This window comes from Rhamphochromis longiceps, linkage group LG14 (genome assembly GCF_057381845.1).
Source record: "Rhamphochromis longiceps isolate RC_006_pf linkage group LG14, R_longiceps_female_GT1.1, whole genome shotgun sequence".
NCBI classification, from domain to species: domain Eukaryota; kingdom Metazoa; phylum Chordata; class Actinopteri; order Cichliformes; family Cichlidae; genus Rhamphochromis; species Rhamphochromis longiceps.
Window position 1 is genome coordinate 26,374,272 of NC_140570.1, and position 15,398 is coordinate 26,389,669.

Below are 15,398 nucleotides of genomic sequence, written 5' to 3' on the forward strand. Positions count from 1 at the left end.
AGTCCTACAATAATTACAAAAGAGCGATGCAGGGTTGAATAATAGCCTGTGTGAGAAAAAGCCACAGAAAAGCTGTAATCAACACTTGACTTCCTTTATTTTTGTTTCATAATGTGTTTCTGCAAACCTTTTAAACAACTATCTTTTTGCTATGCAGTTATGACAGAAAGCAGCGCTTGTTTTTGGAGATCCCTGATATGTCCATTCCAACTTTAGTTTCGTTGTAATTCATTTAATGCTTCAGAATAGCAATAATAACAAGACTGCATAATCTGCTCTATGGTTTACTTATCCTTAAATCTCACTCAGTGCTAATGCAAGCAGCAAGCACCCCCGTGCAGCATAAAGACATCACAGTATATTAAAAGGCGATTGCATATAATACTTAGGGTTCATTATACAGATTTTTGCTATAGTTTCACAGTAAGATATTCTCTGGAAGTCTTAAAGTTAGTATTATGACTGCTTCTCAATTCTTCTTTTGTTGACAGTGTGAGAATAAAAAAAAATCCCCAAAATGTTATGTCCAACTTCAACAGAAGTAGAAAGAAGAAGTAAGAAAAAGTGACAGAGAAGAAGACTAGAAAAGCAAACATCGGCAACACTGCGAACATGTGTTGATTCGTTTCAGCTTCTCATTGTGGTAATGCTGATTCACATTGTTTTCAAAGACTGTGTAAAATCAAATATATGGTTTAATGCTATTAGTATTTTTGTAATATTATGAGTTGGTAATAAAGACAAATATGGGCCGTGGCTTACTCTTCTACAGCCAGTGACAGGCTTTAGATCACTATATCTGTCCCTTGCAGCATGTCATACAGTTGAATTTGGATTTAGTTGACTTTTTTACTATACGTCATCATAAATGCCTTCATGTCTTTCTCCGGTCCAGTGATTTTATGTACTAGCAGTGGAGTTTCCCTGAGGGGAGCTGCACATGTCGGTATCTGATCCTCTTCCTGTTAGCCAGCTACAAGTACCAGGACGTAGGTGCAGGGTATTAAACAGAGTGGTCCTGAAGGACTTACAGAGAAAGAAGTAGATGAGAGGATCCAGGACAGAATTCAGGGATGAGAGGAAAAGTGTACTTTCCTTCAGCTGAAAGAAGAAGAGCTTGAGTTTGCAGTCAAAGCTTTTGGCTCGGGTCTGGCTTATTGTGTATGGCACTCGGGCAAAGTGAAATGGCACAAAGCACACAAAGAACACTGCCAGAACCAGGAACACATTTGCATTCATTTTTCTTTTGGCCTTGTGAGGCTTTCTAACTGTTCCCCGACTTGCAGCTTGAGATATCGAGCCTCCGGTGCTGTGAGACTTTGTGCGAGAGTAGGAACGGTACAGCTCGTTGGTGATTAGAGTGTAGCAAACTATCACAGTTAACAGGTTGCCCCAGAAAATCACTTGACAGACATGATTTACTATCTCATGCCAACGTAGCCCCCCCTCTGTCTTCAGTTTGCTGCACTGGAAATATCGAGAAGTCGGGGTTTTACTTGTTAGGATTACATTGGGAAGACAGAGAATTACGAGGAAAGTCCAGATGGCCCCCGAAAGGAGTTTTCGATGTTTCAGCCGAGTTGAATTAGTGCCCTTAAATGGGTTAAGGGTCTTTCTGCAGCGATCAATGCTGATCAGGCCAAAGAAGAGGATGCTGATATACATGCTGAGGTAGAAAAGCACGGAGGAAACTCGACACACAAATATCCGTAGGCCAATGGACGCCATGTTGGAGTCTGACAACACCTGCAGAAACACAAACATTTGTGCTGTCAAACACCTATTCCACATTCAAACCACAAATTCTATCTCTAAGTTTGATGGAACCTATTTTCATTGGATTACCCTGAAATTTATGGTTCATAAATTGTCTGTCTTTTAATTTTCTCTCACAGGAAACTCTCTTATTAAAAATCTGATCTTTAGAGTTAATAGATGTTTATTCATTAGGGGCTTACAATTTAAAACTAATCACTTCTTGCTTGATTTCTTTGTAGTTCAGAACTCATGATTCTGACTTACCAACAGCAAATTTGTTTGCTTAATTATATTTACAACTCAGGCTCATAATCATTTCTTAGAAATTAAAACGATGAGAAAAAACATTAAAATACTTACAAATAACCTATGAAATACCAAACCTTGAAAGGGAATGTGAAGGTCATGATGACATCTGCAACCACAATATTCTTCAGGTATATGATGAAGTGAGACTGCGAGGGGATGCGAAGAAATATCCACACTGCCAGACCATTGAGTGACATTCCCACCAGGAAAAGAAAGGAGTAGAGAATGGGAAAAACCACATTCTTCAAAACATTGTCACGGGAGCAAGTGCTGTTGGCGTGGCTGTGATTGCCAGCGAACAGGGGGAAAGCTGTATTTCTCTCCATGTTGCCTGAAAAAAAATGGGAGAGGAAGTTGTTTTTCTTTAAGTTGCTCAAGAATCTTAATCATGAAAAAGTGAATCTTTGTGTAGCCACATGCTGTATGGAGGAAGTGGCTAAAAACATCAGAAATAAACAGCGTTGTTTTGCTGATGCCATTTTGCACAATGTTCATGAAAACAAACACTGTGCAATACACCAGCACAATTTTTAACACCTGTTTTTTGTATATTTTAGCAAAGACTGCTACAGAATTATTTCAAAATTTGCTAAACATCAAATTAAACACCTTTATTAAAAATAGGCTGTAAGGTTCTGTTTTTCACCTGACAAGTTCTCCTGCATTCTGTCAGTGAATCCACATCAAGTCCCAGCGTGGTGTCTTTTGGGTTTAATGGTCCCTCGCTCTTTAATACTTCCAATTCTTACCAGATATAGACTGTCTGGTCCTCCTAGTTTCAAAGTTTTGAAAAACAGGGCGTGAGTTGCTAGTGATGTATAGGTCAGGAAGTTATCCTTGTTGCCTTCTTCTTTCACTTTCCTGTCATGTGTCATTTCCAGAGTTATGTAATCAGACACAAACATTCATTAAATTGAATATAAATCCATTTTTTAAAACTATAATACAAGTGAATCAGCTTCCCCCCGCCCCCCCCCCCCCCCCTTTTTTTTTAGCTTCCTTTAATTTAAATTACAACTATTTTGTAACTTTCACTGCTTCTACTTTGTATAGGCATTTTTTCAGGCAGTAATTTTTATTTTTATTAAATTGTTCTCCCAAGTCTTTGCAGTCAGGGGACAAATAACACATTGTATTATAACCAACACATATTAATAGCTATTTACATTTCTCTATAAAACTATCCGGTCTTTAGCTGTGTCTGGGCCCAAACTCCGCTGCAGGTCCATAAGTCAAATGATCACTGCTTGATCACTGAGAGTTGAAAAACTGTCTAAATTCTTTCGTATGTAATAAAATGATCAGTGTGGCTGCTCTACCAGGTGTAACAATTATGGCATTTAACGGAGTTAGAAGTTAGCAGGGAGTTAGCTCGCTAGCTTCCACCTAAATATGATATAGCATGTTTACAGTTTTTCAGCAAACATTGAAAATATCTTGCGTTGCTTAGATTTTGATAATGGAAAATCTCTCTCTCTCTCTCTCTCTCTCACACACACACACACACACACACACACACACACACACACACACACACACACACACACACACACACACACACACACACACACAGGAAAAAATAAAAAAGAACAACAAAAAAGAACGGCTGGGAGGCATATGGCAGTAATACCTTTTCTTCCATTGTGAAACAATATCAAGGGGTTTTTGGCAGCTGCTTCACTGATGTAAAACTTTTCCACCGCTCAGAGCTCCATTCAGAATTTGAACTCAGTGCCTTCCCATGTCATTTTGATTGCAACGGTTATAACCGTGTTCCATGATGTGAAATAAACGTGTCCATTTAGACAGGCTCACCTTCTAACTTCCCTCTTCTGGAGTCAGTGTCACAGGCTGGGTCTCTGACCCAGCGCTCTGAGTTCATGTTTGTATTTGTCTCATTTTGTTATGTGATTTAGTTTGTGTTATTTCCTATCTGCCTTTAGTTTAGGCAGTTATTGTTCCTGGGTTTTCTATGTTTTGGGGTTTTGTATTTATTCATCACATATTAGGTCTGTTAAGTTGTGTTGTCATGTTTTAGTTTTAGTATTTCCTGTTTTATTCTGACAATGTCATGTGTTCTTTGTTTATTGTATTTAGCTTTCCTCTCCTGGTCCTGTCATTAGGTTTATGTCTGTCAGCTGTTTCCCCCATGTGTCTCCACCTCCCCTGATCACCTCATGTATGTATTTAAGCCCTTTGTTTTCTGCATGCCATTGTCAGGTCGTCTGCTCATCCATGTCTCATCTCCAGGTACCCATGTCAGTTCACTATGGTTAAGGTTTTTCATGTTTTGTTATTAGTTCACCCAGTTTAGGTTATTGTTTAGTTTTCACCGATGCCCTATTATTTTGTACCCTCGTTGCTAACCTCAATAAACGGCTTGTTTTGTTAATCCACACCACGTTTTGGTCTGCGTTTGAGTCCTCCTCTGCAACACATACGGTCTGCCCCAGTCAGACCGTGACAGTACGACCTGACCACTATGGACTCAGCAGACCGCGAGCTTTACGAGCGTCGGGAGGCAGCCTTCGCCCAGCTGGAGGAGGAGCTCCGCTGGAAGCCGTGGCGTACCCCCGACTACGAGCGCATTTTCCACGGGACTCGGCTAGCTCTCGGAGGTCCCAAGAGCTGCCGAAAGTCCCCGCCTGTTGCGCTGCCTGCATCTAAGCCTCGCTCGCTTCAGGTGGGAGTCCTCCGTGTGGCTTCAGGCGCTCACGCTCCAGCCTCGGTGTCTCCGTTCTGTGCACCGGGGGCTCAGTCGCTCGCTCCGCCGGCTTCCTCCACTCGAAGGAAGCAGCGCGCCCGTCGCCATAAACTGGACAATGCCGAGCTCACGGTGGTGAGTAACAATGACTATTACCCTCACGACCCGTCTGATGCTAACAACAATCGGCTCACTTCCGATCCATGGGGAATTTCCCTTATGGATGACGACGTGGACTGGGAGGATCCGTTTTGTTTTACTCCCTCTACACAGGGAGGGATGAAAGACAATTCCCGCTCGCCTAAGCCTGCACATAGGGTTAAAGGACAGACTGTTAATTACGTTACCAGGACAAACACACTCAGTTCCACTTCCGTCTGTTCAGGTTCTGTCAGTTCAGGTTTTGTTAAGTCTGGTTCAGTCATCCCCAAGTCAGCTCACTCTACAACTGTTAACCCAAGGATTTCGAAAACTATTAAAACAAGGACTGCTAATACTAAGACTGCAAAACATGAAGTGGACGGTGGGTTCATTTTTGATCTATTTTTGTCGACCCTGAGCCTGCCGTTTCTCGGACTGTTTTTTCTGAGCCTGCTCCTTTTCCTGCTCGTGTTCCTCCTCCCGGGGCAGCTCGGGCCCAGCGTACCTCTGCACCCGTACCAGTTCCTCGGGTGGGGGAGGCTGAGGCCCAGTTGGTCCCTGCTCTGGTTTCCAGGCCGGCTGAGGCTCTGTCCCTTTCTGCACCCGTACCAGCTCCTCGGGTGGGAAGGGCAGTTGCCCAGCCGTTGCCGTTGCCTGTTCCGGTCCCCAGGGTGAGGTCAGCCAGGATACAGCCCGTCTCCGCACCCGTACCTACTCCTCGGGTGGGAGTGGCTAGTGTCCGGCATGTGCCTGCACCCGTCCCTGTTTCTGCTAAAGGCTCAGGAGAGTTCAGTCCACAACCATCACCACCGTCACTACTGCATGCTTTTCAGTCTATAGCTCAGTCATTAGCTCTGTTAGCAGCCCAGTCCACAGTTCACTTTCCTGTGCTTCCGTTAGCTCAGCCCTTAGCCCACTGTGCAGCTCAGCCAGCTCCCCATTGTTCAGCTCAGTTATTTGCTCCATCACCTGCTCAGCCTTCTGTTCAGCCGGTCGTCTCTGCACCTACTGGTCATGCCACGTCAGCTGGAGGGCCCGAGGAGCCCGTCCAGCCTCATGCCACGTCAGCTGGAGGGCCCGAGGAGCCCGTCCAGCCTCATGCCACGTCAGCTGGAGGGCCCGAGGAGCCCGTCCAGCCTCATGCCTCGTCAGCTGGAGGGCCCGAGGAGCCCGTCCAGCCTCATGCCTCGTCAGCTGGAGGGCCCGAGGAGCCCGTCCAGCAGCCTTCCTCATCAGCTGGTGGTTCCGGAGAACCACACCAGCCTCATGCCTCGTCAGCTGGAGGGCCCGAGGGGCCCGTTCAGCCACCCGTCTCCGCTGGAGGGTCCGAGGGGCCCGTTCAGCCACCCGTCTCCGCTGGAGGGTCCGAGGGGCCCGTTCAGCCTCCTGTCTCCGCTGGAGGGTCCGAGGAGCCCGTCCAGCCTCCTGTCTCCGCTGGAGGGTCCGAGGGGCCCGTCCAGCCTCCTGTCTCCGCTGGAGGGTCCAAGGGGCCCGTTCAGCCTCACGCTGCGTCAGCTGGAGGGCCTGAGGAGCCTGTCCAGCCACCACCTGCGGCCGCCTCGTCGTCGCCTGGTCCGGCTTCGTCAGAGTCTTCATCTACGCCTGGTCCGGCTTCGTCAGAGTCTTCATCTACGCCTGGTCCGGCTTCGGCCTCTGCCCCTGCTTCTGCCTCGTCCGGCTTCGGCCTCTGCCCCTGCTTCTGCCTCGTCCGGCTTCGGCATCTGCCCCTGCTTCTGCCTCGCCTGGTTCGGCCTCTGCTACGCCTGGTCCAGCCTCTGCTTCAGCGTCGCCTGGTCCTACGGCTGTTATGCCGCCGCCCAAGCCTCGCTCTGCACCTGGGAATCTTCGGCCACCTGCTGGACGTCACCGCCGCCGAGGTCGGCCACCTGAACTGTTTCTACGCCGTTGCCGTCCGCACGGTCGGCCACCTGAACTGTTTCTACGCCGTTGCCGTCCGCACGGTCGGCCCCCTGAACGGTTTCCATGTCGCCACCATTGCCGTCCGCACGGACGGCCCCCGGAACTGTTCGACCATGGACTTCTGTGCCGTCGGCCTCCGGGCCGGCCCCCTGATCACATGAACTATGATTTTCTGGACCGTCACCCTCCGGGTCGGCCCCCTGAGGAGTCATGAACTGTTCCCTGCGCTCCTGTGATTTTGATGGACATTTTGGTTTTTTTTTTTTGGCCTTGTCTGCTCATCCATGTCTCATCTCCAGGTACCCATGTCAGTTCACTATGGTTAAGGTTTTTCATGTTTTGTTATTAGTTCACCCAGTTTAGGTTATTGTTTAGTTTTCACCGATGCCCTATTATTTTGTACCCTCGTTGCTAACCTCAATAAACGGCTTGTTTTGTTAATCCACACCACGTTTTGGTCTGCGTTTGAGTCCTCCTCTGCAACACATACGGTCTGCCCCAGTCAGACCGTGACAGTCAGAGCCTGAAGAAACACCAGCCATCTGTGATGAGATATTTTAAGTCTGGTCCAAATGCCTTTTAGAAAACAACGAACGAATAGTAGAACAAACCATTCTTCTTTTTTTTTTTCAATATATTTTTACTGATTTTATAATTGAGCAGTATACAACAATCACCTTCAAAAGAACACAATAGAAGGTGGACAGCAAGTCAACAAGGTGGTAATACAGCATACATGAATGTTAAGACAGAGTATATTTCACTTAAGTTTATCCATCAGGCTAATGACTGGTACATGGGACTTCCTGCCACTGCTCCCTAAAAGTATTAGATGAAGGACTGTATATATCTAGTAAGGCCCTGTAAAAGCGAGACACAGCACCTCTAGTATAGGGCTCAACTGACATGAAGCTGTCAAGCACTGAGTTTCGAGGAATCAAATTGTATTGTGGAATAGATGCCTTGATGAAATGTCTTAACTGTAAAAATCTGAAAAAATGTGAATTAGGAAGATTAAATTTCACCCTCAATTGCTGAAAAGATGGAAAATGTCCAATGTAAATATCTTTGAGAGAACAAATCCCTCTTCCCTGCCATGTCACAAACGTGATGTCCTCCAGCCCGGGCCTGAAGCCATGATTGTTACATATTGGAGCATCCAAATACATTTTAGGAGCCTTTACTGTGCCCAATAGTTGGTTCCAGACCTTAACTGAATTTTGAATCACAGGATTTCTGCCATATAGTGTATTCTTCACTTTTATCGGGCTATTAAGCAGGGCTGGAAGACAAGTTTGTCTACAAGACAGATGTTCCATCATCAACCATGAAGGTTGTCCTTCCAAATCAGCACCTGGAGTACACCTTCGCCAAAATGAAAAAATATTTAAGTGTGCAGCCATATAATATAATCTAAAATTTGGGAGTCCAAGGCCACCACAAGTCTTATGTTTAACAAGATGTTTTTTGGAAATTCTAGGAACCTTACCCGACCAAACAAAGGAGGATACAATAGATTCCAGCTTTTTAAAATATGACTGGGGAATGCACACTGGGATTGACTGAAAGATGTACAAAAATCTGGGCAAAACTACCATTTTGATGGCAATAATCCGCCCCAGAACAAACCATTCTCATCTCCGCCTTGCCATACTGTTTTGTGACCTGCATTTGTTTTCATGAAGGGTTTTGAAGACTTTAAAGGGTTCTAAGTTTAATAATCTTAATTATATGTCACATGCTCAACAACATTTTTAAAAGAAACATTTTCTGTACCTTAAAAACACAGTAAATAAGAAAATTACTCACTAAAACCTAAGCTGTAAATATTAGTATTTAAAAAATAATAAGCACAAGTAATGATGTTCAGTCCAGTTACAGTTTCAGAATATTGTGCTCGATATTTAGAAAGGTGTGTTTTATAATTTCATGAATGATTTGCTGATGAGCACTGGCTATAAAGGCCCATATTTACTTCTCTGTTTAGCACATTACTCTGATGCCTTCTGCCCTTCATTTTCCTGAATGCCAGAAGCTAGCATGGCAATGCTGCAACTTCCTGTGTCTGGAATAAGACTGGCATTATCAGCAGTATTCAGTTCCTAGAAATGCTTTTCTAAATTTGTTTTGCCTACATCTATTAGTCATGTGGAGTCAAATAAAACTTTCTAAACTCTCTATAAACTAAAATATTATATGTAAGGTCATTTTTCCAATCCGCCATATTTCTATCCAGTCATGTTTTCTGCAGCTATGTTCTCGTCACATCTGGGTTTGATCAGGACTGAATCAAGCATGCATTCTCCTGGATTGGACCCAGGATCTACATATGCTTCTTTTCAGTTTAACACTAATCTGTCTGTCTCTTTGGTTTCCCCACTTTTTTCGGCTTTGGTTTTCATAGATATAAAATGTAAAATTTAGAACTCAGGTCTGACATAAGTTAGTCAGCACTACCCACTGCAGAGTTTTATTTAAAAGAATCACAGCTTACTTCCAAGAAAGGTCATTTTTGTAACCTTGTATGGGAACTGTATGGGCAAAATCACATGTTAAAGATGCAGACCAAAAATGGCAGTTATGCAAAAACACACCACAATTAAGAACAACTAGACTTTGCAGTATTTCCAGTTTTGGTTAACTTAACTTCACTGTCTCCAAATATTGGTCAAAACTATGTCTGAAAAATGTTTATTGGACAGTTTCAGATGCATAAACTATAAACAGAATCCAAATTATTTTGCCTCAAATCCTCATTCAGCAAACCCCTCAGCCTTGAGGAGAAAATCCCCACCGAACACAGCCACATGGTCCCAGGTACTCAACCCAGTTTTTGTGTTTGCTTTGGTTTATGTTCTAGTCTGTTTTTGTGTCTCTGGAGCTCAGTCTTCCTAGTCTCATATCGGTGTCTTTCAGCCTTCGCAGTCATGTACCCACGTCCTTCTGTTCTCTCCGGTCCCATGTCAAACCCACGTGTCTTAGTCTCAGTGGTTGTACTTCCTGTTTTATTTTGATAATCTCCTGCTTCCTGTGTATTATGTTCAGTTTTGCTTCCCCTGTCACATCACTCAGATTAGTGTCAGTTGTGCTCCCGCCTGTGACTGCTTCCCTCGTTATCCTCTTTGTGTACATATTGTCTGTGTTTCCCTTGTCTATGTTCGCTGTCATGTTCTCATGCATAGCAGGTGTTTGTTCTGTCCACCTGTTTTCCTTCCTGTCAGTGAATCAGTTTATTTTATGTTTTGTGCCTGTTTAGTTTGTCCTTTGCCTTTTATTTTTGGGTGGCCTGTTTTTCCAGCATTAAAGCTGCAATTTTTTAGTTCAGTCCAGCATTTTTGGGTCCAGAACTCTACCTGGCATGCACCTACACCTGCAGATATGACAGATCATGGCGACTTTTGTGTCTTTAGCATGTAGGTTGTGATCAACTGACAGTTTCTTATAAACTTTGTAGAATTTTATCAGAGGTTTGCTTCAAGTGACTATTCATTCAATTCCATTGAACAGACACTATTTCACGTCTTCAAATATATCAAGTAATTAATAGATAATTACAAAAGTTAAATATTTGAAAACAAAACCTAAAATAGAGGAAAAAGCATAACACAAAGCATAACACAAGACTTGAGCTTTTTGCAACACTATCCCCCTCTGTTCACTCGCATAGTCTTCCGATCAACCACAAACGTAAACACTGCTAACATACCAGCAGCGTCAAACTACTCTTTTCACCCTGTGGTAAAAACTTGAGAGCAGATAGAGAAAAACTGCTTTAGGCAAAAGCTTAAGACCTGTGAGGTTGTGGTAACTTTGAATGGAGTTGGACAGAATGGAAGAAAGTCTTGTTTTCAGGAAAATATCAAACTTTTAACAACGAGGTCTTAAAGCTGTGTGAAGATGCTCCCCTTGCCTGGTTGATGCACAGGCAAGTTGACGCTGAACTTTGACCTCTGACCTTTGCTAACAGTTTACAGTGGGGCAAAAAAGTATTTAGTCAGCCACCGATTGTGCAAGTTCCCCCCACTTAAAATGATGACAGAGGTCAGTAATTTGCACCAGAGGTACACTTCAACTGTGAGAGACAGAATGTGAAAAAAAAATCCATGAATTCACATGGTAGGATTTGTAAAGAATTTATTCGTAAATTAGGGAGGAAAATAAGTATTTGGTCACCTCAAACAAGGAAAATCTCTGGCTCTCACAGACCTGTAACGTCTTCTGTAAGAAGCTTTTCTGTCCCCCACTCGTTACCTGTATGAATGGCACCTGTTTGAACTCATCATCTGTATAAAAGACACCTGTCCACAGCCTCAAACTGTCAGACTCCAAACTCCGCCATGGCCAAGACCAAAGAGCTTTCGAAGGACACCAGGAAAAGTATCGTAGACCTGCACCAGACTGGGAAGAGTGAATCTACAATAGGCAAGCAGCTTGGTGTGAAAAAATCAACTGTGGGAGCAATCATCAGAAAATGGAAGACATACAAGACCACTGATAATCTCCCTCGATCTGGGGCTCCACGCAAGATCTCATCCCGTGGGGTCAAAATGATCATGAGAACGGTGAGCAAAGATCCCAGAACCACACGGGGGGACCTGGTGAATGACCTGCAGAGAGCTGGGACCAAAGTAACAAAGGTCACCATCAGTAACACACTACAACGGCAGGGAATCAAATCCCGCAGTGCCAGACGTGTTCCGCTGCTGAAGCCAGTGCATGTCCAGGCCCGTCTGAAGTTTGCCAGAGAGCACATGGATGATACAGCAGAGGATTGGGAGAATGTCATGTGGTCAGATGAAACCAAAGTAGAACTTTTTGGTATAAACTCAACTCGTCGTGTTTGGAGGAAGAAGAATACTGAGTTGCATTCCAAGAACACCATACCTACTGTGAAGCATGGGGGTGGAAACATCATGCTATGGGGCTGTTTTTCTGCCAAGGGGACAGGACGACTGATCCGTGTTAAGGACAGAATGAATGGGGCCATGTATCGTGAGATTTTGAGCCAAAACCTCCTTCCATCAGTGAGAACTTTGAAGATGGAACGAGGCTGGGTCTTCCAACATGACAATGATCCAAAACACACCGCCCGGGCAACAAAGGAGTGGCTCCGTAAGAAGCATTTGAAAGTCCTGGAGTGACCTAGCCAGTCTCCAGACCTCAACCCCATAGAAAATCTGTGGCGGGAGTTGAAAGTCCGTGTTGCTCGGCGACAGCCCCAAAACATCACTGCTCTCGAGAAGATCTGCATGGAGGAATGGGCCAAAATACCAGCTACTGTGTGTGCAAACCTGGTAAAGACCTATAGTAAACGTTTGACCTCTGTTATTGCCAACAAAGGTTATGTTACAAAGTATTGAGTTGTATTTTTGTTATTGACCAAATACTTATTTTCCACCCTGATTTACAAATAAATTCTTTACAAATCCTACCATGTGGATTCATGGATTTTTTTTTCACATTCTGTCTCTCACAGTTGAAGTGTACCTCTGGTGCAAATTACTGACCTCTGTCATCATTTTAAGTGGGGGAACTTGCACAATCGGTGGCTGACTAAATACTTTTTTGCCCCACTGTATGTTTGATCACTTTGTCATGATGACAGGTTTAAAGACGTTAGACAAAAACTTCTTACTACAGCGCGAGAGAAAGAAAAACAGTGGGGGTGGTCCTTGCTTGTGGTCTGTTTGACACAGTCTTTTGCCTTTATGTGCGCATGTGTATATGTATGCATTTTCTTTGGCTGGCTTTCAAATTGGTCTCTCTCCACAAAGTTGAAATGTGTGGGCTACAGTTTGTTTTGACAGTGTAAGGTTTTTCTTAGCTACCGCTCCTACTTGTGTGCTGCTCTGTGTAGTTTCCCGTGGGTCTGCCTTCCATATGGTTATCCACCTTGACCAACTTGACACAGATCATATAGAGATCATATAGAGGTAGACTGGTCTAGCTAAAAATAGTGAGCTACAGCATATATAGCTTTTATCAAGGATGAAACAATATTTGCTGCCATTACATATTTATGATAAAACTCTTATGAAATGGTCTCAGAGTCATACTGCTAACTTAAGCACATTCTTCATTTCTCATTATCCCCATGTGTCCAGTACAGGTGTGCTGACTGTCTGCATTGAAATGGCATGAATACAAGACCATCAGTGGATCCAACTGGCTCCGAGTTTGTACCGGTGAATGATGTAGTTCATTCCATGTCAGGCTCCAGTTTGTTGCTCCTATGATGTTTTCCTAGCAACAGCATTTGTCTCTGCATTGCTACAAATCACTGTTCATGTCTGAGGTCTGGCATTTGCATCACTGAATGACCCAGAAACACTACTTGGCTTGCGCAACAGATTTTTCCACAAATCCATCCATTTGTCACAATTTAGTGGAAGTGTTGTTCTCCGTACGACTGCTTATAAATGAGGACTGATGCACCAACAGAAGTGCTGAACAAAAGTTTTTCCAGATTTTGAATACATATGTAATGACACTGTAACTATATATCTTAGAGTAAATGCAACATGATTGTAACTGTGCTCGGTGTCACATATAGAATTAATAACAATGTAAAGTTATACCTTTAAAAGTGCTTACATGCATATTTCAAACCATCAGTACAGCTGTTTACTTACACTGTGTATTACAGTTCTTACTTATGTGGCCTAGTTCATGCCTCCCATGACCACAAGTATAACCATTTATGAATTGTTACAATACCTATAATTGCAATGTGTTGTCTTGAATTGTTAAAACATTTTTTGTTTGTTTCTTCAATTAAGTTTTTTAAAATTCCAAGTAACTGTTGTCATTACTGATATAGGTGAGTATTTTTATGTAAAAACTACCCAGATTATTCATAATAATCAGCACAATCAGTGGTGGTTTAATGTGTGTTCCTGTGTTGATACTACTTGACATTGTGATTACACAGCAAGATGCATGGAGAAAGTCAAATGACAATTAGCTCAGCTGTTGTATGTAGCAGCCTCATCTCAAATCAAAACTGAATTTACCCAACATCACTAGCTATCACTTACGCAACCTCCTGATGATTCGGTTTAAGGAACCAATCTGCTTACATGTACTAATGAGGCAAGAAGGCCTGCTATAAGCCAGGTAATAGGAAAAAGCTGCTATGAATACAAAGTGGTAACACATATCTACATTTCTTGTTATGTGTTTTGCTGCTCGCACCTGTCAGCAGCAGTGTTGGTCAAGTTACTTGAAAAAAGTAATCAGTAACTAATTACTGATTACTTCCCCAAAAAGTAATCCCGTTACTTTACTGATTACTTATTTTCAAAAGTAATTAATTACTTAGTTACTTAGTTACTTTTAAAAAACACGATTTACAACCTGAATAGGTGATAAAGCGATAGAGCTTTCAGCCCAATTCTACTTTTTCTACATAATCCATCATACAAAATGTAATAAAAAAGGAAAAGTCTCTTTTTTTAACTTGTTTTATTAGTTTTAACCTTTTAACTTTATGCATCAAGCAAACATTTTATTATATGCAACATTCTCTGACTTGAATAAATTAGTTTAACATTTAAACCTATTTTCTACACATTCCAGTGCATAAAATAAAATATTTTTTGTGTTTACACTCACTCTTTCAAATAGATGCAAGTAAAACACAGCAGAAAATAAATAAAGTCAAAGACTAGCGGTCCTGTTGCTCTATTTTCACCTGTAAAGCAGGACTGAGGGTAGGCGGAGGTTTACCTTGGTGCAGGTGTGCCGCGGTCAGTTGCGCATTACGTCGTAGCGCACTCGGTGCTTGCTCGGAAGTTTAGGGGTTTTTTTCGCTGTAAAAAGAAGTTTTCTTCCCACGCATGATGGACGCTAATGTTTTTGTCACTTTTTATAGAATCAAACTCAAAGGTAAGGTCAGTACTTCCACGCTTTAAACGCTGCATGCTCATACTCTCTCCCACAATCGATATGTGATCCACTGTTGATCTGCACACAGCTGTTGTCACTAACGGCGCACTCGCTTACGTCACTGTCATGAGACATTCTCGCAAAAAGAATCACGGTTTTAGTAACGCAGTAACGCAGCGTTCCTACGGGAAGTAACGGTAATCTAATTACCATTTTTGCAATAGTAATCCCTTACTTTACTCGTTACTTGAAAAAAGTAATCAGATTACAGTAACGCGCTACTTGTAACGCGTTACTGCCCATCTCTGGTCAGCAGTGGCATATTTTTTTACTTTTAAAGTCTCATGAGGGTGCTAAAGTTTGTTTGGTAATCTCCAAACCCACTGACCAGGAGAGCAGGGTGAATAGCATGAGATTTGAAAAATATGAACAACAGCTCTCTTTTAGAAGCTAGCCAGTGAGGGATACCAGGCATATTTGACAGAGTGTCTCTGTGTGCTCAGCACAGACCTGTGTGCACAAAGAATGCAGCAGGCAGGCCAAGGGGCAGGCCAGAGAGTGTCACATCTGGTCCCCACAAAGGTGGGGGCTAGATGTGCTAAAAGCCCAGTGTAACAAACAAACATGAATTAGTCAAAGGAGCTTGCAAAGAAAAGCGTCTGGACTTCTTTAAGTTGCT

At 43.2% G+C, this 15,398-nt stretch overlaps 1 protein-coding gene across 1 annotated transcript; it reads right to left on the minus strand.

Annotated features, from left to right (window-relative positions):
• On the minus strand, positions 1-14,945 carry LOC146654188 (P2Y purinoceptor 12-like). The gene is made up of 4 exons (XM_085379863.1): positions 14,561-14,945; positions 2,714-2,839; positions 2,142-2,398; positions 1-1,746 (listed from the first exon to the last, which is right to left on the minus strand). The coding sequence occupies exons 2-4, from the start codon at positions 2,730-2,732 to the stop codon at positions 901-903; spliced, it is 1,122 nt and encodes a 373-aa protein (XP_085235989.1). The 5' UTR covers positions 2,733-2,839; positions 14,561-14,945; the 3' UTR covers positions 1-900.
• Positions 14,946-15,398: the final 453 nt, after the last annotated feature.